Source organism: Psammomys obesus, unplaced genomic scaffold (genome assembly GCF_907164565.1).
Source record: "Psammomys obesus unplaced genomic scaffold, mPsaObe1.curated_primary_1811, whole genome shotgun sequence".
In the NCBI taxonomy this organism is placed as follows: Eukaryota; Metazoa; Chordata; class Mammalia; order Rodentia; family Muridae; genus Psammomys; species Psammomys obesus.
Window position 1 is genome coordinate 9,294,878 of NW_026596149.1, and position 21,776 is coordinate 9,316,653.

Sequence of the window (21,776 nt, forward strand, 5' to 3'; positions counted from 1 at the left end):
TCCTGGAGTGGCTTCCCAGAGGCTGGTTTCCCAAGCGAACAGCCAAACAGGTCAGAAGGAGGTGGTGGGAGGGCCCAGTTCTAAGGTTCTCTGCAAGCGCATTGCAGAACTGAACAGGGTAACTGGCTAATGCCAGTTTTCATGCTGTTTATGTTGCAAGACATTATGAATTAAAGACAGAATCCTGAATTGACATTTTGTAAAATGACATTTACATGATGGAAATGTAAACAATGAATTCTTACAGTAGCATTGCCAAACTGAAGAAATAAAAGGGTCAGTATGCATAAATTTTCACTTTGTGGACCTCCTTGTCCTCGCACTCCCTGTGTTTGTTGTAGTAGTAGAAAGTATTGTCCCTTCGCTGAAGTTTCTTCACGTAGCCTGTCTCCGGCCAACGGTCTACCTGTGTGGGAAGGATCAGAGTACGCATGCTGTGAGGGCAGTTTTATTTTATATTATTTCCCACTACCAAACAACTTGCATAGAAAATTAAAGTCTGAGATTACGTTTTAAAAGCCTTGCACGCTTCGGGAGAACACCAAAACAAACCTCAGTTTTCAGCCTTATTCTGGAGAGCGCATAGAGCATACCTTTAGAGCTCAGTTTCAAGGCTTTAGTGTCAACACTATGGCCAAGATTGAGGATGTGTGCCGAATAATTTAAAATTTATTGTTCTTATGTTTCTAAGTGATTCAAAACACTGTAACTTCTAAAATGAAAGCCCCAGGAGGGAACTGGGGTGAGTCCAGGGCCTCTGTTGAAACAGCTATCCTGATCATGGGCTTCAGGCAGGAACAGAATCAGTTCTCAACCTGTGGGTCACGACCCCTATCACAGAGGTCCTCTATTAGATATCCTGCATATCCAATATTTACGTTACAGTTCCTAACAGTACCAAAATTACAGTTACAAAATAACAGTGAAAATAATCTTGTGGTTGGAGGTCACCACAGCATGAAGAACTGTATTAAAGGATCTGCATTAGGAAGGCTGAGGACCACTGGACTAAAGGCAGGTGGTGGACTTGAAGAAGCACCTCTGCATGTCTACCCAAGCTTCAAGTCCAAGCCCAATTTTTAATACAATCTCAAAACCATAACTATAGTCCTCGCACCGCTTTTCTTCTCCCCTCTATTCTTTGCTCCGTGCTTCTCTGATTTGCTTGATTTGACACTTGTTGGCTGGATTTGTATGCTCTTTTTGCTTCCTCTCCAACTTTAATGTCATGCTTTCTTGGCCAGGTCAATGTGTGGTGGGTGTGGTGGGTGTGGTCGGTGTGGTGGGTGTGGTGGTTTCAGACACTGTGTCATGTAATTTGCTGTCTGTGCTACATACCCAAGGATGACCTTGAATTTCTGACTTTCTTGCCTCTGCCTGGGGATTACAGGCGTAGAACACCACGTCCTGTGTGTGCCTGGAATGGAACACAAGGTGGCTTCATGTGTTCTGGGCGAGCACTCTCCTAACAAAGCCCCAGTCCCAGCCCAGTGTGTGTATGAGAGAGAGAGAGACAAAGAGACAGAGAGTCTGAGTGTCTGTATGTACGTGTGTGTGAGAGAGAGACAGAGAGTCTGAGTGTCTGTCTGTATGTGTGTGTGAGAGAGAGAGACAGAGACAGAGATTCTGAGTGTCTGTATGTGTCTGTTAGGAACCTGTCAAGTCTTAATAACTTTTTATTTTGTCTGTAACTTATCACAATGCATTCTAGGACCCAATGTGTTCTAGCTATTAATAAAAAAAGTTCCTCCTGAATTTTGTTGGAGGTACTTTATCATTATCAAAAGTCTAAGCCACATTTTGGTAATTCAAAACCCTTTTCTTCAACACTACCAATCTAGCAGTGTTCCTTTTCACTTAACTCTTATAAGTCACAGCCCCCAACTGGAAGAAAAGATGAGTACACTATTTGGGGAACCATGTCTATGATTTTCTGGTAATTTCCCCTTCTTCCTTTTTCCTTTATATTTCTTTCATTGTTTTGCTTGAGGCAACTTTCCCTATTGTAGCCTGACTGAGACCCTCAAACTTAATATTCTCCTATCTCAATCTCCAGGGCACTGGGACCTCAGGCATGGGTCAAGATGCATGGATCTTGCATTTTCTCTCTCCTGGTTTACTTCTGTGTCAGTAGAAGCAGAGCCTGGCCCATCTGATCAGTGTGGCAAGTCCAGCTGTATTTACTCTGTAGGAAAACAGCAAATGTTTCTGGTACTGGAGTCAAAGCTTCCCTGTCGTCAGGGAAAGGGAGTGTTCTCAAGACAGTGGGGCAGCGTCTTATCCCTTCACCAGGTCCCAAGGACAACCATTTTAGTGTATAATCAGCGCACTGGATCTTCAGAACAAGGCCACTCCTAAGCACCAACTGGAGAGCTATTCAGGAGGGAAAATCCATGGAAGAACGTCAGGTGGGCGGTCAAAGAGGGAGTTACCAACGGCGCCTCGTGAGTTCTCTAGCTTGAGATCCACTAATGTAAAGTTAGCTAATTGTAGAGTACAGCTACAGCGGAGAGAATGCGTGTGTCTGTACCCCCAGGGCTTGGGAAGCAGGGGACTGATTTAAGGCTTTCATCTACATAGTGAATTCAAGGCCAGCCTGGCTACAGAGTGAGAGCTTACCTCAATGAACAAAAAGAAAAACAACAACAACAACAAAAAAAAAAACAAAATAACAAAAAAAGAAATAAAGAACAAAAGAAAGAAAAGAAGAAAACAAAACAATATAGGCAAAGCCTTTCTAATTCACAGTCAGAATTAGCAGAGGGGAAATGATATTTTACCACAAACTGAATATGTGATAATAGTTACCAGAGTAAGGAAAAGGACTGTCTTCTGTGCTCTACCAAGAAAAACTCATGTATGTGAAAGCACAGTAGTTCAGGAAGTGTGAATGTGTGCCCAGCCAAGGGACTGCATTGTCCCCTGAGTTGTAGACCACTTTTATAGGCTTTAGTCTCCCTCTCTTCAGATGAGATGAGAGTGTCGAGGATTCCCTTCAGTTGTGTTTTGTTACTCTATTGTTAAAGCACATTTCACCATCTGAGGAACTGGCTTAGCAAATTTGAATAACAGTAGATTTTACCATTGCAACTTGTTTCACTTGTTTATATTCAATTTCATCCCGATATCCTGCTTGTTGAAATCTGTACAGGTTTTCTATTTCTTCTGACCATTTCTTGGCACGACTTATTGATTTTGGTTTCACATCAGAACTAGCCATGGCTACAGAGGCCTTATCAGCAATTATTTCTGAAAGAAGTTAGAACAATATTAATAGGTAACATGATGATTACAATTTTCAAAACCTTTAGAATGAACAAAAATACTAAAAAAATGAGAAAGAACCTCAGAGTAAACATTTCACATTTTAACATTCATTTCCAATACTGTTATTTTTGAAAAACAAAACGATATAACCAAAATACTCCTAAACCCTGGAAGGTACACAGAGAATAGTTAATTTCATTATCAAATAAAACTGCACTTGGAGTTATTGAGCAATGTTCTAAGAGTGTCTATTCTGAGGCTTTGGGCAGTAGATAATGTACAATTATGAAAACATACTGTTCTTTGACTCTGCTCAATATATCGTCCAAATATTCTACCACTATTCCATTGATTTATATTCTCACTCTCTCTCCTTTTCTCTCTCTTTAAAAAAAAATGTAAAGACAATCAATCATTCTTAGCAAGATCTGGTGATGGGCTTGGGAGGTCAAGGCAGGAGGATCCAGGGTAAAGGCCATCCCGGGCTGCTTACAAATCAAGAAAATAAACAGCCTTCTTACTCGCTTCCCTTTCCTGTGGGTCTCGAGACACACCTTCCATTTCTTGATTTTTGAAGACATTGTAATCTATTTTCTTGGGTCACAGCGTCACATCACCCTCCAGTAGGCCAGCGTTAGAAGACGGATGGCCAAATTCCATACTCATTTTTTGGCTGTGGAGTTAGGTCACTGACTCTAAACGGCTGGGTGGTTACTGTTGCTCTAGGACAGTCAGCTCTCCAAGTCTAGTTCCCACTAGATGTCCTCTTACCAAACTTCTCTTGCTGGTTTTCCCCAGTTACTGGGATTGAATTCAGGACTTCCTGTTAGGCAAGCATTCTCCTGTTGGGCTACATGTCCAACAGCACAGGCAGTTTCTCAGATATTTTATTTCCATTTCTCAAATACTTATTTTGTTACAAAATACCCAGAATTTTCACCATGATTCCTTGAATCCATTCTATTAAAACTGTTTCTCTTGTCTAAAATACATTGTCATACTTCATAAAGAAGATCCCCTTAAGGGAACTTATGTATTTTCAATCACTAACAAATTCTCATTAGGTTAACTAAGAAATACATTAAAATACACTGATAGAAAAGGCAAAATCACCCTCATGTCAATCAGAGGTGTCCGTCCTTGCCACTGGGTGAGCATCAACCAGAACAGATGCTAAGTCAGGAAGGGTGGGCTCAGACCCACAGGGCCTTTGCACATGCAATACAGTTAGCTTTTACAGAGGGGTCAGATAAATGGAAAAAAACAACAGGCTTTCTGGATTTCCTTGACTATTTCTTCTCTGTGAAAAATGTGCTCTACAAGTGTCTTCTCACAGTTAAGAAAAGACAGGGAGAAAACCAGGAGGCTAAGCTCCATATTAGTAGCGCAGGAGAGTGAGCGGGCTGGCTTGCAAGAGATGAACAACTTCCCTCTGCGCCTCCTGCACCCTCTAGACTTTTTGCTGCATTATTTACACCATTAAGTTCTAACTTGAAGGAGGTTCATATTCTATTTGGAAATCATATTCCCACCTTTGTTTGGCTTAGCTCCAGATTTAAATTTAAGTGAAATTCCTGGAGTTGAATAGTTCCAGTTGTGATGAAATCAGTTAGCACATACCAGATAAATTATCAGTATTGCTTTTTGCACTTTTTTTTCCCAGTGTGCAAACTGACACACACGTTGGTTAGACTGGAGAAAATTAGGGTTTTGATAACATGTGGGTTTTAAACTTTTGCCTCTCAGTTATTTTAGAGTCAGGCTCATGTTGTATTTTATTGATTTTATTGTTAGGTCTCCTGGTTTGTAATTCCATTCCTCCCACTGTGAAAGCTCATCACGTCATCATCAGTATGCTACACCAGTAGCTACGACTAACAGGCGGGCTGGAAATATGGAGTAGAGCCTGGTAACCCGCTTGTATAGGGGAGATGAATTACATATGTAACAGAAAATATGACATGAAGAATCACAGAAAGAAAAGATGTGAATTCCACTATATTAAAAACACATTTAAGTTGGGCATGGCGCACGTTTAATCTCAGCACTTGCGAGGCAGAGACAAATTGGATCTCTGTGAGCCCGAGGCCAGCTTCCTACATAGAGTGTTCCAGGACAGCCACAGCTGCACAGTAAGACCAAGTCTCAAAAACAACAGGACACCCAAGTGGCTACAGGGATACCTCACGGAGATCCATCACCGTCCTCTACTGGCCTCCTTGGGCACTGCACAACACAACGTTTACATGTACTCAAAATTCGTCTTGTTTTTTCTGTGAAGTTAGTGGCTGAGTCACTTTAACTGCTTCTGCAGATAGAGCACACCTTCTTAGGGCAGTGGCACAGTGCTCGCTTGTGTCCCCCCACGAGGCTTAGCTGTTTGATGTACAACAAAATGCTTTGATTTGCTTGTATCATTCAAAAAAGAGTTCCCTGAGAGTTACGTCTTTCATTTCTTCCAGGTTAAGCAATTGCGTTAACTAAACAAATAAAAACGCTGCATGTTGTAGGAGGAAAAACACTGCCTTCAGATGGAGGTTTAGGAAATCGCTGTTTTTCTCAGTAGGAATACCCACCTGTTTTAAAGACATTATCAGACACTGGAAAGTTTAGTGTGAAGTTCACCATAAGAGAAAAACCAAATTTAGTACTTGTGGTAACTATGCTATAAAGTGGTGATGCAAACTGTATTTTCTCTGGTTATTAAAAACAATGAAAAAAAAATAAAGTTTTTGTGAACTGACGTTCTCTGAAGCACACCTGTGCTGGAGATCCTGTGGACACAGTCACCTGGGGCTGTGACAGCTTAGTAGCCATTTACTCTCAATCTCTGGGTCTGAGACAACATATTTATGACTTTGTGAAAAAAACTTTAAGATTGCATTGTTTAGCATACCACTAGCTAAGAATTCTATAGCATCAAAAATCCAGGGAACCAATTTCCTTGCTCTATTCTAACCTGCCTGCCTCATGTCCTTACCAAAACAATTGGAAAACGCATTGAGTTATTACCATCTTTTGCTCTGTGGCTACAAATTTCATTCACCGACTTCCACAGTGGAACACAGCATGCAGGATAACCTGATAACATGTTCTCAGGCCATGGCCACACTCACATTTGTCCTAGAATTAACTATCCCTTACTAGCTTTGGATGGAATGAGAGCTATGGTTTGAATAGAGAAACTAAAACTGGAAAAGAAGAGCTTAACTTTCTTTGATTATTCAAGTGATTACTAATTCTGCTAAGTAACACTCAACACTCTAAAATGTAATGGTTTCCTTACTGGTCATTAAGGGAAAATTGTTTATAAAATACCTTTTCCTTACTAAACATGAAATGCCTCAGAGAGACCTTGTGGCCTGGTAGCTGTAGGTAGGATGGAAGCCAAACAGGAGGGGAAAGGGGAAGGCTGAGCTTTTAGAACACTTCATCCATAACTGAAGGGAAATCAGAGGAGCTAGTAGATGTTAAACTGATGGAAACAAACAAAAAACAAAGGACACAGAAAAAAACAAAACAAAACTGTGGAACAAACCAAAGCCAAACCATACAGATCAAAGTGTCAGGTTGGAATTTTCCTCAAAGATATGCATCTAATCCAGAGGCAAGGAGTAAACATTGACGGAACTGTGCAGTTTAGTGTACAGAGAACTCACGGAGATACTCTCGTTATGACCTTATTTAATCTTTAAATATTTGCCCCTGAGCTTCTGAGTCGGGTTTGCTGGAATATTCAGGATGTTCAGCCCTGCAAGGCAGCCATTGTTCTATCCCATATGGTATAAAGAACTAGAGCAGTGGGTACCAGGATGGAGTTTTTCAGACATTTTCTAAGCAATTACCTAAATTTTGGGACAGAGACTAGCAAAAGGAATTGTTGAGGCCTCACAAGGCTTGGCTCCTCGTTCCTGGCCCCGTGCTCTTGCCGCTAGCGTTGCACTTATCATGTTCTGGCTTCTCTTAGGATGCCGATGGCAACAACGGTCTTTGTTGTTACCCAATAGCAACTTTATCTACCACACTGGCTGTCCTTGCTTAAAAAGAAAAAAGGGCAGGGAGGGGAAGATGTCAGAACAGTCAAAAGAATGACCCATGGTGAACTCCACCTTGGGAACTGTGTGAGAGGCTCCAAGGAAAAAAGGCAGAGGGCCTTTTACCTCAGGTGCACTTTGTCCCCTGGGTTGTTCTTGGGTGTGATTTGATTTCATGCCTTCTGCGTTAAACATTGCGTTCAATGTATAAGACGTGTTTATACTTGTTGGATGTTGGAACATAGCTATAGAATTCAATCTGATGACAGGACATGCTGAGTGCTGTCCTCAGTCTACCTGAAGCTCAATATGACCGTCCGCCTTGCTTTCATGCTTTCCCAGGTGCAATCTACAGTACGTGCCAGGCAATTGTGTTTAAATTGCTCTGTACTGAGAAAGTTCTGGAAAAAGACTGCTCTGTTTATTTACACAGGCTCTTGTGCTTACTAGTGTTTGTTTACATGTTGTCCTGAATTCAAACAACCTTTCTTGGAGGACGGCTCTGTTACATTCCTGTATAAAAGTATAATGAAACTGAAGTAAAGGCGTCTGCTGCATTAGACTGGAGTCCACAACATTCTTTAAGGCCCTCAAATGCCAGGTCTTGCAGACAGATCTACAGAGGTCAGTGAAAGTCGGCACCAAGGAACAGAGCCAAAGCCAAACATCCTTAAAACTGTTAAAGCTTCAGAAACTGTTGGAGGAGTTATCGGCCAGACACCTAGCATGCTGGGGCAGAAGCATATCTTGTTGAAGTCCAACTGATAAAAACATATGACAACCATTTCGAATGAGACCTAGGAAAGATCACAGGCGGCAGCGCTGGAGGGCTAGAGATGAGAATAAGAGACCCCTGGCTAGCCTACGGTCTTGTCCAGTGAGCCAGGTCTACACTGACGGTCTGGGTTACAAAGGAGGTCCGCATGACTGGCGTACACTCTGCCACACTCAACACTTCAAGAGGTTTTGGAGTCTCCATCAACGAATAGTTCAGCATTTTTTTTTTTTTTTGAGAAGTTCTGTGGAATCTTCTGGAGCTCCTTCAAATTATTCCATTGGCAAGTCAAGAATGGATGGGTAAGAAAGGCACAACTGAGGAGCCTGTGCAGATGATCTCAGTATTGGCGCAGCTGCATCAACTCCGGCTAAAGTTGTAAATAGTGTGAAGGCGGCTACTGTGAAAAGAGCCCCAGGGACTTCGGGAGACAGAGGCTCACCTGGGAACGAAGCAAGAAACCAGGGGCAAATCCAAACGTGGTGATGTTGCTGGAACTCCTTTTTTATAAGGATGCTCACCACTACTTTTGGATTGATGGGTGCAGGTGCATTGAAGCTAGAAGTCTGAACCGGTTGAACAAAAATAGGAAGAATGAAAAGATAGTGCCTCCAGTGAACTGTGAGAACCTTACCTGTGGGTGTTATTATTATGCTAGAGAACTGTCAAATTCCAGGCAAGAGATTTGCATACAGATTTGTTTATAACCAGAAGATCCTTATTTTATATGTTTGACACTGGGTTTTATATTCTCCAAGGTGGTCTTGAACTCTCTGAGGATGGTCTTGAACTTCTGATCCTCCTGATTTCATCTGCCAAGAGCTGGGATTTCAGGCATTTGTATCACACCTAGTTTTATGGGACGCTGGTGTCAATGTATGCCAATAAATTGGGGACATTATTTAGTTTTATTCTCTCCTGGTTAATGTTCAGGTCTGATGCATCTTTAAAATGGCCATTCTTCCAAATATTTTTGGTGAAGCATATTTTTTTTTAAATCATTTTATCCTACTTCCTTTTATACTGAATGGGTGAATTTGAAATAGCACAAAATTGTTTTAAAATTCATAACTGAAAAACAAGACTAACCTTAATGTCATCAGATCTAAAGGGTATTAAAAACATTGGTTCTTCAATATTTAACTTGTTGCAGGGAAAAAAAAAGAATTCTCAATCGTGAAAGGGATAATTTTTTTCATTATTTTTACTTAGATGCTTCCACAATAATCATCATGTATTTCTTTCTTTTTTAGTAAGGCTCTGTAAATCAGTTGTTTTCTAGTTTTGCACAGGTAAAAATACCCACACATAGTATCATAAATAGTAAATGAAATTATATAATAAAACATACATAATACATATATGTATAATATAATAACACATAATATGTATCACTACAACCAGGAAGTGGCAATGCTTAGGTATCTACTTTTTTGAAACTGAATTTCATTAATCACTATTAAGGGCTATGTGTGTATTTGAAAAAAAAAATCACACCAATCTTAAATCCCTGACAATGTAAGTTCTAATGCAACAGTAGACACTTATGATGTAGCCAGCTACCCCAAGCTCTCTTCCTTTCAGACATTCAGAAACTGCTACAAAAGCACAACACAGAAACTCATTTGGATCCACAAGCTAACTAAAAGGATGCTGAAGCCAGGTTCCTCTGCCTCGGTTTTGTGTCTGGCTCCTTTACACTGAGTCAGAGGAATGCCTAACTGCAAGGGGATGTTAACCATCCAATCATGCCCTGTTAGCTTCTTCCTCTACTTAACCCTAACAGTTACGTCAGCACCTGAAACACAAACCTGGGGTCCCAGGACCTTTTTCCTATTACCCTTGCCAGTGTGCCATTTAACTACATCTTTCTTTACTTTTCCCTTTGTGCGTCTCCTTAGTTGGTGTATTAGGGACAGGTAGCTGAGTGGCCTGTCACCCCTTAGTTAGATAACACGCCTAACCTTCCAACCCCCAACTCTCCTCACCTTCTTTTATTATTTGTGCTCCTAGCAGGTGGTAAGACATAACTGAGGATCCCTTTAAACTACATATAAACCTTGGCCAAGACAATGAACCCAACTGAAACTGATCCCGGTTCTCACACCGGGTCTGAAACAGAACGCCACTTGTCTTCTGAACGCAGTCTTCACACTGGTGTTCATTTTAAAGACATAAGTGCCCCCACCACCACCTCCAAGCACCCCCGTGTGGTCGGCCCACAGTCCAGGTGTGCCCGTCTGCGTCTGCGGAGCATAAAGCCACCCTTGAAGAGGGTTCTTACAGCTATTGAGCACTGTCTGCCAGAAATCACTTTCTTTTTGCCGTAAATCACGATGTCTGTAAAGTATAATCTGCCCAGAAGCTGAGCTAGAGACAGTTCACTGAACCCTGCAGCCATTACAGTAACCAACTTGGGGAAGCCGAGATTTAGCTGGGGAGCAGATCCTAACATGTAGGAGATGCTAAGCGAAGACCCTTGTAAAAGAGAGAGAGAAAACCCATGTACCAGGCAGGCCGGGCGGAAGGGGCGGGGCCTGCGCTCCCGGGGCGGGGCCCAGCCAGGGGCGGTGCGCTCAGAGCCCCGGTCCTCGCTGCGCATCAGCTCAGGCCGGGCTCCCGCTGTCCGCGGTTACCCTCGCTCAGCCGGCCTCTCAGGAAGGCGCAGCGGTGCTTGTGTTCTCTACTCGGGATCCGGGGCTGAGCCAGCCAGAGGCCAACTGTTGCGGCAGAGGAAAACCGCTCGTCTCCTAGCAACGCACCGACGCCCTGCCGGCTCACGTGAGCCACGCCCAGTTTCCTCCGGCCCCGCCCCCCACGTCTGGGTCTTTGTGCGCACGCACAAGGGCTTGGCTTGGCGTGGAGGTTCTTGCTGAGGACATCCCGGGTGGGCGCAGTTCACACTGTTATTTGAGATAGTAGAGATGGTACAGGTTCTGGATCCAGATAGAAAATAATTGTCAGTGTGTGTGTGTTCAAGGAATCCATCCAGCATGGCGTGTCCGGCAACCACTAAAAAAGATAACGTACCATCATCTATATGTTTATTTCCCCAACAGTATCTTCACTAATAGTTAATCTATCACCTCTTTCGGTGAAGGCTGATTCAAGATCGGTATTTTGAGTGGAGAGCCATAATGATTGGCCAATAAATCGAGGGTTAAAGGGTAGCAGTCCCAGGAGGAGGGGCCAAACCTGCAACCAATGATAGAGTTGGAGTGGGGGATTGAGCCTCATTTTCCCTAGTAGTTAATTCTCCAATTTTTCTGTTTATTTCCTCCAAGCTCCATTCCAATCTTTTAATTTCTTTTTGCCAAGGCTTATGGTTTTTAACACGCATAGCCTGAATCAGACGGCATCTCTCAGAATAATACTGATCTGGTTCTTCCTCCAACTCTGCAACCTCATCAGGATCTAAGTCATCCTCAAAGTCTCCTTCTGACAAGAAAAGGGGCATTGGGTGGGAGCCTGCTCCTTGGGAATTCCAGAATTTGTAGTTAACAATGCAGGGATTTTTGGAAGCCAGTTGTTAAACACAAACCATATTTTTTTTTACAAATTAAATTCTGCAAAGTTCTAGACAAAGGAGTCATTAAATACTAAAGTTTTTTTTTTTTTAAGGATCCATTTATAACTCTATACTTTACTTAGCTAAGAGTTATCCCTGAATTTTAGACCTATCAGTACAATTTGTACTCCATATCCAAATTCAGGAAACTCTACTGCTTCTGTATCTTCTCCCTTTGAGTAGCTGTCACCCACAGCCCTCTGTTTCTCTTAGTTTGTCCTTCAGCAAGTTGGCTTTAATAGCTCCCACCCAAATACAAAAAGCTATCTCTTTGCAGTCTCTGGTGATTACAGTAATTCCCAACATCTCAACGAACCCCCATAGCCTGTTCTCAGCACAATAGTCAACACAACCCACAACCTACTTAAAACCTAAATCAGATTATGCAAGTCTTGGGCTTGGCTTGTGACCCTGCAAGAGCTTTCCATTTTACCCACAGTAAAACAAGACAAGACAAAACAAAAAACAAACAAATAAAAAACAACAAAAGCCTCAGAGGATTACAAGGCCAGTAAAGTCATGACATTTACATACTACTCTAAGAGCTTTTCTGTCTTCCTCTCTAACACTGGATCAGTTTTCTCCAGCCATACCTGGCCTAACAGGTCCTAGTAGGCAGTAAGTGTGGATGCAGCATGCTTAGAGTGAATAAATACATTTCACTACCACACTGATGCTGCTTCTGCTAGGATGCTAGGAAGGAAACAGGATCACAAGGCGGCTATGAGGGAGATGCTTCAGAACTCAGTGGCCTTGAATTGAAGTCTCGACTCTTCTCACTGAGACCAAGACCTTGTGCAATTTACATAACAATTGCCACAACTGTACAATAACCTGTCTGCTAGGGTTGCTATGAAACAGAAACACCAAACACAGAACACTTCAGGAAGCATCTGGAACTACACAAGTGATGGTGACAGTTTTAATTGGAACATGCATTCCATGACCAAGAGTTTTTTGACCAAAGAGCATTTGCAGACTGGACCTAGACTCCCTACACATATGTAGCAGATATGCATCGTGGTCAACACGTGGGTTCCCTAACGATGGGAGCAGCGGCTGTCTGATTCTGCTGTCTGCCACTGGATCCTTTACCCCTCGCTGGGCTGCTTTGTCTGGCCTCAGTGGGAGAGGCAGTGCTTAGTCCTGCTGTGACTTGAGGTGCCTAAGTGGCCCTCCTTTTCGGGGGTGGGGTGGGGTGGGGAGGTGGAGTGGAGAATAAAAATGGCACTGGGAGGAGAGGAGGGAGGGAGCTGGGATCAGGCTGTAAAGAGATTAAATAAATAAATAGATGTTTTTGGGCTGCTTTCCTTGCCACTATGCTTTAGTGCTCAGTCCTGAATCTCTAACATAACAAGAGTGAGTGATCATTTGTTTAACAAATAAATGAATTTTGATCATCAGATTTTCTAGAATATGGGAGTAGGCATCTTTGGTTCCTTACCCAAAACCTGCATATTATTCCATATACAGATTTCATCCATGTAAACAATGTGTATTTTTAAAGTCTGTGTGTGTACACATACGTGTGCATATCTGTGCCTCTGTAGATATGTTCACATGAGTGCAGCTGCTTATGAAGGCCCTGGAACCAGAATGACAGATGATTTTTGAGCCACCTGATGTGGGTGATAGGAACAGAACTTGGCCTCTCTTCAAGAGCAGTAAGAAGTCTTAACTGCTAAGCCATCTCCAAAACAATATGTGTTGATCGTATCAATTTCCAATTCTTCATCCCCAGGTACCCACAAGCAATTCATTTTCTTGTCTTTTATGCCTGCCTTAATTTGTAGGAAGAGTAAAAGATTTCTGAACCCACAAAGGCCAAAAATGAACTTAGAAGCAAACACATGATTAATCGGATGTATATTACATACATACATATATACTTACATACAGTGTGTGCCTATGTGAAATTGCACAGTGTGAAACTGCACAGTTCACTGAAGTCTCTTTTCTAGTGTTTGTTGTTGTCATTTTGAGACAAGGTCTCACTATGTAGCTCTGGCAAACCTGGATTTTGCTATGTATACCAAGCTAACTCTGACCTCACAGAGATCTGCCTGCCTCTGCCTCCCAAGTGCTGGGATCAAAGGTTTGTACCACCACTCCTGGAAGTCTCAATTCTAAATACAAAATGCACACACCCTATAATACACATTCTGACATTCCAGACAACACTGATAAACACTGCCTGAAGTACCTCAGATTCAAGAATTGCAATAATTTTACTATACATGTATTTTTTTCTGCTAACATAGAAATAATGGCTTAATTATGGAAAACAAAGACTTTCAGTATTTTTCTACCATCATCCCTCATCATGTAAGTATTAAATTTATATATGGCTGGATTTTATTGTGTTGGAATGTTTAATTTTTAAAATTGACACTGAGATGTGATTTGTGATTTAAGGCTGATCTGTGCCTTATAAAAAACAGTCAAATTGATGGGCATGATGGCACACACCTTTAATCCCAGCACTTGGGATTAATGTCATTCTTAGCTTTTGGTTTGATGGACACTAGCGGTCTGCTAACTTAACAGATTCCAAAAGATTTTCATCTGTTGTCGCAAGATGTTAGTTCCAACACAGAGATGGACAAGGAATAGGCTTGCCGAAGTGTTCTGCATAGCAGGATTTGGAGGCTCCAGGTGTTTGTGGTCAACAAAGTTGAGTTTCTAAGGAGAACTTGCTAGGAAGGAGACAACAAATGCCACTGACAAAATGTTTGGTGGACCTTAACAGTTACCACGAACTTCTCCCCATTTTCCCCTATCATTCTCTCCATCTCTTTATTTATCCTTTCTTCCTAAAAATACAGCTGCAATGATTACTGAAATTTAACAGATCAATAGGATCTTTGCGCTCTCTTTCCTCTCTCTCCTGTGTCAGTCTATGCTTGAATTGTAGCCTTCAAGATATGGTTAGCTTATGTACAAACGGCAGAGGGAACGAGTACCAGCGGAATCTATTAATCAAGGGTCAGAGGCAATTTTCTCACCCAATCCTCGCGGTTATCCTATAAAACAGAAACCGGGAGAAGACAAAAAAGGGAAAAAGAACTCGATCTTCCACAGACAGGAGGAAAAGCAAAGCAGTGTGATTAGAAAAGGGAAGCTCCCTGGCCACCATTTCCAGCGGTGCTTTATTTCCTGCCTCGGTTCCTCCACAGATGCAGGCAGCTCTGCCCCAGTGCAACAAACACTTTCGGTTTCCTCTGTTGTTTTCTAGCTGGATGGCGACTCTCCGTGACGAGTCACCCACTCACCGCGCAGCGCAGGTTCTTCAGGCGCTGCTGCCTCTTGATGCACACAGCTGGTGCAGTTATCTCAACAGCGGGCGGCGGGAGGCGGGAGGCGGGGCCAGGACTGGGTGCTCCTTGGCCCCGCCCCCTACCGCAGGCTTCCTTTGATTGGACGTGGCCGAGCTCGGCCAGCCTACCGGAGGCGGTGCGCAGGTTCCCGGAAGTGTCGCCCAGGGTTCTGTCCACCTCTGCTTCCGCGGTGGTCGTAGGGTCTGGCCTGCCTGGGCGCTATGAGCTCCTTCCAAGGACAGATGGCGGAGTATCCGACCATCTCCATAGACTGTTTCGACCGGGAGAACCTGAAAGCCCGCGCCTACTTCCTTTCGCACTGCCACAAGGGTGAGTGAGCCCCTCCCGCCACCTGGGTCGGGACCTGGTGAAGGGGAGAGCAGGCTGCGGGTTCAGGGAGGCACTGGGAAGCCCTCCTAGTCCCAGTTGGCTGGTAAACTCTTTGGCCGTAGGGTTCCAGGTCTGTACCACCTCTGTAACCCCAGCTCTGGCTGCAGCCTGACCCTGGACGCTGCGGTTAAATGGTAGAAGTGCTGGTTACTTTTCCGGATGAGCGCATCAGTTTGATAAGGTTTACCCAGCTCTTGCCCAGACTTCCCTAATTCTCTTCTATCACGGGTAAAGAAAACACATTTTAGAACTTCTCCTACACCACGAGGCATTAGGCGTGAGCGAAATGTCTCCCCTCCCCCACATTTCAGGAGTTCTCCCACACCCCGAGACATTAGGCAAGAGCTTAAGATAGATATGCCTGTCGGTTTGCCCCCCTTCCCCTTTTCTCACACATACTTACTTGTCTTTTTCTCACACTAATCTCTTCCTCAAGCACACTGTGTGTATTAACAGTCCACGTTGGGTACAAGCAAAAGAAACTTATTCTAAGTACTACCATTTGGTTTTCAGATTCCATTTAATCATAGGGAGAAACTAAGTCGAAAGTCCTAGGCCCGAGGGGAGCTGAACAGTTTCTGTTGAAAGGAAACAATTGTCTGAGTCCAGTTATTTCAGGACAACTTCTCCATCCTGCTGCAGGCGTACTGAGTTCATGTTCACAGGCCTAGCAACCAACTCCTATCCTGATTGCTGGAAACTCCCCCGCTCAACCCCGTATGTAAAAATTGACTGTTCCGAGCTACAGCCCAACCCACTCCCCCTCACTTTATGGTTTTATCCGTTGAATACTCTGTACAGCATTCCTTCAGGTTTGCCTTTGAGCTCCTGAGTTTGAACTGTAGCGGCTTGATTGCAGCAAATTTTTGTCTTCTGGATTGTGACCTGGTGTTTGGGTTATGTTGTATTTAAATGGACCCCACAACAGTAAGCTTGGCCAGATGTCCCCCGTTTTTCTTTTAATGTTCAGTTATTTTAGGTTGTGGGGTGGAGCATCACATATCATAGGAATGGTCCAGTCAACTCACCTAGGTTCTCTTCCAGCACCCGAGCTTCCTGCCTTAGTCTCCTGACCCATGTGGGACTTGAGTGGCTTTCATCAGCTCAGACTGAACAACTTTTAGTGGCTCCTGTCCCGTGCTCTGAAACATTCCTCATCTGCAGAAGTTCAAGGATCTAGGAGAATCAGTTCACTCCTAAGGGTGTAATTTTTCTCAATAGGAAGCTTGCAAAGATAGCCCAATTACTGTGGGCTGAGGAATCCTCTAAAAAAAAAAAAAAAAAAAAAAAAAAGTCAAACAAATCATGTTTATGATTTCTGATTCTTCCTTGTAGATCACATGAGAGGATTAAGGGCTCCTTCCTTGAAAAGAAGACTGGAGTGCAGGTAATTGGTTTTGCTATTTAAATATTTTTAAATATTTGGAAACAAACAAACAAACAAACACGTATGCTTGTTTTACCTGCATGTAGATGTATACCACATACGTGCAGTACCCACGGAAGCCAAAAGAAGGTGTCAGATCCCTTGGAGCTATGGTTACAGATATTTGTAGCTGTTGTGTGAGTGCTAGGAATTGAACCTTGGTCTTCTGGAACAGCAGCCATCTTAACTACCTGAGCCATCTCTTCAGCCCCATCTTTTTCTTAACATTGTATTTATGTGATCCATCTGTGTTGCTGATAACTCATTTGTTTTTATTTTTGTGAGAGTGTTTATTTATGTGTGTAAATTATTGTTCTACCAGCAAGAATCTTAGGCTGGAGAGATGACTCAGTGCATGGGAACACTGGGTCGGGCAATGGACCAGACATAATGGAGGTTGAGAATGCAGTAGTCTGCTGATGGACTGAGTCCTGAGTCGAGCGGGTCAATCAAAGGAGAGGGTCACTCCAGAACGTAACCAGGCTCTGAGGCAGAGGAGGGACAGAACAGAACAGGAGGGAACAGAACCTCGAACAGCCTTGCAGAAGCATATTTATTGATTATTACACAAAACTTGTTTGTTTTTTTGGGTAAAACAAGTCCTTCAAACCAAAGCCCCTAATCTAATCTGTATGTTTCCTGAAGGAAAGCATCGAGTCCCTGCAACTTTATTTCTTATTGTGTACTATTTGTAACACTCAAAAATGCAAGACATTCCAGGTGTGTCAGGACAGTCTTGTTACCAAAATCATGCAAAGACAGTAAAGCTCCTTCACAAAACAACTCTATAGATAACAGAAAGCAATCATTGTTTTCTTCAGTGATTTCTTCACGGTCAATGTACTTCTAGAAAACAACTCTTGATCCTAATGTCTACCCTGGGTATAGCGGAAAACAACTATTTCACTCCAACGTTTACCCTAGATATAATGACTTTACTAGAATACCGCTGCAGTCCAAGTGGAGCTGATGTCCTCATTAGAACCTCTTGATAACCTTTTAAATAGGCACTATTGTTACATCTAATTTACAGGTGAGGAAAACCAAGAAGCCAGACAAGTTAAATTAGTTGCCCACTGTCACAGAATCAGTGAGTGGCAGGACCAGGATTTTAACCAGGTCTGTCTGATTTCAGAGCCTGTGTATCAGCTATCTATTGCTGTATTACAAATTACCTTGGAACTGAGTATATTGAAATGACACCAATCCTCCGGCTCCTCGTTTCTCTGGGTCAGGAATTACGGTAGTGTACGGGGGTGGGGTGGGGGCTCCTGGTTTCTGTCTGCCTGGCAGCAGGTGGGACTGAAATTTTCTGAAGATTCAAGTCTGGGAAGACACACACAACAGCACAAGGCCTAGAGTAACTGCTTCTTGAGATTGTCTGTCTCTGACAGATTTCTTTAACCTGGCATGGGTGGTTTTGTTAATAGAGAACACAGTGTTAAAAACTGTTCGTCCTCAGACAGATATGGTGGTGCATGCTTTTAATCAAAGCACTCGTAAGCCAGAGGCACTTTGTGCATTTATGGCCAGCCTGGTCTACATAGCAAGTTACAGGTTAGCCAGGATGACATAGTGAGACGCTGTCAAAACAAACAAACATACAAAATAAAATCCCAAGAGAGAGGCAGGCCTATTACCCTGAGAGTAAGCTTTAAGAATCCTGCAACTAGCCAGGACAGTAATCCCAGCACTGGGGAGGCAGAGGCAGGCAGATATCTGAGTTCGATGGCAGCCTGTCTACAGAGTGAATTCCAGGACAACCGAGGCTACACAGAGAAACCCTGTGTAAAACAAAACCAAAACAACAACAACAAAAAACCCCAAACAATCCTGCAATTACTTCCATCATATCCTATAGTCAAGGCAGTTATAGAGATGTGGCCACTTCAAGATGAAGGAATATAAACCCTTCCTGATAGTGTGAGAATGTGTGGTGAGGGTGTGGGGAGGGGTGTTTGAGACATGATCTTGACATGTAACTCTGACTGTTCCTGAACAAGTGTACATCAGTCAGGCTTCCCTGACCTGCAGTGAGCCTTCTGCCTCTGCCGCCTGAATGCTGGGATTACAGGTATGTGCTACCACACCCAGCTCAATGAAGGATTTTGCTCTCCATTTTCAAAGAATTCAAATAAATGGGGTATACAGTGGTATGGAAATATAATCTACCGTGGATTGTATTCCTGATCTCCAAACTATACCATTATTATTATTAGCATTTAATATGAAATTAACCTCTGTTCGCCAGAAACACAAATACAGGGACTGGAGGTGTGACTCAGCCTAGAGCCCTCACACAGACTCTTCAAGGCAAGCAAGGCCTTAGCTTTGCTCTTCAGCATACAGAAATAAGTAGATTTATATGAAGCAAACAGAAGAATTTTCTTTTTTTTAAAGATTCATTTATTTATTTGTTTGTTTATTTATTATGTATACAGTTTTCTGCCTGCATGTACACCTGCACACCAGAAGAGGGCACCAGATCTCACTATAGACCGTTGTGAGCCGCCGTGTGGTTGTTGGGAATTGAATCAGGACCTCTGGAAGAGCAGCCAGTGCTCTTAACGTCTGAGCCATTTCTCCAGCCCCCGCCCCCACCCCCAAAGCAGAATTTTTTGGTTTCCAGCACCCCTTTCCTGTGCTCTAGAAGTTGCTTACAGTTTGGTGGTGCCCTTTCTATGGACCTGAACACATATGAGCAGTGTTTATTTTTATTTTCTTCTTGTGCTGGGGGCTCATTTGCTGGGCAAGAGCACTGATACTGCGCAACACTTTCAGCCTCCAGCACATAGTCTCAATGTAAGAGAAATGGTGGACTTCTTAGGGAGCAGAGGGGCCCCGCACTTCCACTTCTCTTATCCCGTGGACAGGATGGAAATAGACGATGGAATACCAGCTTGTCACTGTGGCAAAGCACTGAAGAAAAACAACTTTAAAGGGGGAAGATTTATGCTGCCTCCTGATGTCAGTCTGTGGTTGGCTGGTTCCATTTTTCTTAGGCTCTTGGTGAGGCAGAACTTGGCAAAAGGTCATGGCAGATGAGAGCTGCTCACCTCCAGCAGCCATGAAGCAAAAAGCAAAAGACAGGAGGGACTGGAAACAAGGTATTCCCTTCAAAGACATGTCCCCAGTGGCATCCTCTCTCCAATAACAGTATCAGTTCATAACTCCATCACAGATTAATCTATGGATTAGGTCAGAGGCCTCATATCCCCAAAGCCCCTCCTCTCTCTGAACATGGCATTGGAGACCAAGCCTTGTCACATGGGTTTTAGAGGGCTTTTATATCCAAAACATGGCAGGAATGTTGGGAGCCACTGTCATACTTTCCAACTGATTGTTATTTCCTAGAGAAAAATGGTATTCTATGAAGTACATTGCAGACTCATTGAAGTGGCTTATTTTGAATTGTGCTGAAAAAGCTTTTTTCATTCTGTTTTTGTCTTTTTCTTTCAGCTTGAAAGTTTTCCTGTATTGTTCTCCAGTTACTAAGGAGCTGTTGCTAACTAGCCCAAAATACAGATTTTGGGAAAAACGAATTGTAAGTCAACTGTAATTCAAAAATTGTCATTTTTGAATAGCACTAGTTTGTTGTGTACATGGAGAGTATTTTTAGAGGCATCTTTTAAAAACATCTTTGTAATTCTTCAAACCCCTTTTCTCATACATATAGGTTTATCATGAATTAGAATAGTGCTATTTGATGGGTGACTCGGCAGTTTTGTAGTCAGCAGCTGGTTGTCTCTTGGTCCTCTAGCATGTGATTGGGTCTTTTGCTTTTATTTACTCCCAGGGACTGCCTCGCTGAGATATATTAAAGCGCAAACACGATGTACAGTATCATATTTTTTAAACCACAGGCTAGCTCAGGAAGAAGAACATACCTTAAAGGTTATAATCCGAAAGGTCGGGGTCTGAGGGATGGTTCAGTGGTTAAGACACTTGATGCTCACCTGGAGGACCTGAGTTTGGGTACCAGCATGTATTAGGCAATTCACAACCACCTGTTACTCCAGCTCCTGGTACTCTGACTTCCTCTTCTGGCCCCAACACACACCTGCACACAGATGGCGCGCACGCACACACGCGCACACACACACACACACACATTAAAAAAGAAAGAAAAAAATAACAAGCAGAATATTAGCATATTCAAAAATAGAATGGAGCCAAACCTGGTGCCCCAGACCTGTGATCCCGGCATTTGGAAGTGTCAGGCAAGAAGATGAGTTTCTTTTCCTTTCTGAGGTTCTGTGGACTGACCCTAGGGCCTTGTGTGAGCCCTGGAGATGTTCTACCGCTGACCTATACTCCAGCCCTAAGATCATAAGTTTCATGTCATCTTGACCTACATGGCAAGGAAGAATAAGAAATAGAATGCCTAACTCTGAGAGAGAGTGTGTGTGAGAGAGAGAATGTTTGTGTGAATGTGAGGCAGGGTTTCTATGTGTAGCCTTGGCTGTCCTGAAACTCACTCTGTTGACCAGGCTGGCCTCAAACACAGAGATCCACTGGCCTCTTCCTCCTGAGTGCTGGGATTAAATGTGTGTGCCACCATGCCTGGCCAAAATGGATAACTTTTTATTCTGGAAAAATGAAATGGATGTTTCCTCCAGAAGGTAGTCAAAAGAAAAATTGCTGCAACACATAAAATGTAAACATGGCAGAAACAGACCTATTATGATCCTTATTACCTTAAGCAGGAATGCATTTCCCAGTTGAAGCTAAAAAATTAAGACCGCCTACAGGAAGACCAGTTCTAATCTAAATACAGATAAAGCAAAAGGATTGATTTCTTTTTTTATAAGTAATCTGTATTTTTTTTTTTTTTTTTTTTGAGACAGGGTTTCTTTGTGTAATAGTCCTGACTGTCTTGGACTCACTTTGTAGACCAGGCTGGCCTTGAACTCACAAAGATCTGCCTGCCTCTGCCTCACAAGTGCTAGGATTAAAGCCATGTACTACCATGCCTGACAAGGATTATTATTTTTTTTTT

The 21,776-nt window shown here is 42.9% G+C and overlaps 2 protein-coding genes and 1 long non-coding RNA gene across 3 annotated transcripts in view; 1 reads left to right on the forward strand and 2 right to left on the reverse strand.

Moving 5' to 3' along the window:
- Positions 1–277: 277 nt before the first annotated feature.
- On the reverse strand, positions 278–14,976 carry Meig1 (meiosis/spermiogenesis associated 1). Its single transcript, XM_055593923.1, has 3 exons — positions 14,917–14,976; positions 3,083–3,249; positions 278–406 (listed from the first exon to the last, which is right to left on the reverse strand). The coding sequence occupies exons 2-3, from the start codon at positions 3,218–3,220 to the stop codon at positions 278–280; spliced, it is 267 nt and encodes an 88-aa protein (XP_055449898.1). The 5' UTR covers positions 3,221–3,249; positions 14,917–14,976.
- A 140-nt stretch (positions 14,977–15,116) lies between these two features.
- LOC129666551 (uncharacterized) lies at positions 15,117–20,298 on the forward strand. Its single transcript, XR_008718601.1, has 3 exons — positions 15,117–15,291; positions 16,687–16,738; positions 20,237–20,298. It is a non-coding gene; the product is annotated as an uncharacterized LOC129666551 (long non-coding RNA).
- Positions 20,299–21,113: 815 nt separating this feature from the next.
- Suv39h2 (SUV39H2 histone lysine methyltransferase) overlaps positions 21,114–21,776 on the reverse strand; it is a 15,227-nt gene continuing 14,564 nt past the window's right edge. The window contains exon 4 of the mRNA XM_055593747.1: positions 21,114–21,128. Within this exon, the coding sequence (XP_055449722.1) occupies positions 21,114–21,128 (15 nt within the window). The remainder of the gene's footprint in view (positions 21,129–21,776) is intronic.

Coding starts and splice junctions, on each gene's coding strand:
- Meig1 (XM_055593923.1), bottom strand. CDS start 3,220: ATGGCTAGTTCTGATGTGAAACCAAAATCAATAAGTCGTGCCAAGAAA. Junction 407..3,082: donor AAGTGAAACAAGTTGCAATG/GTAAAATCTACT, acceptor CTTCCCACACAG/GTAGACCGTTGGCCGGAGAC.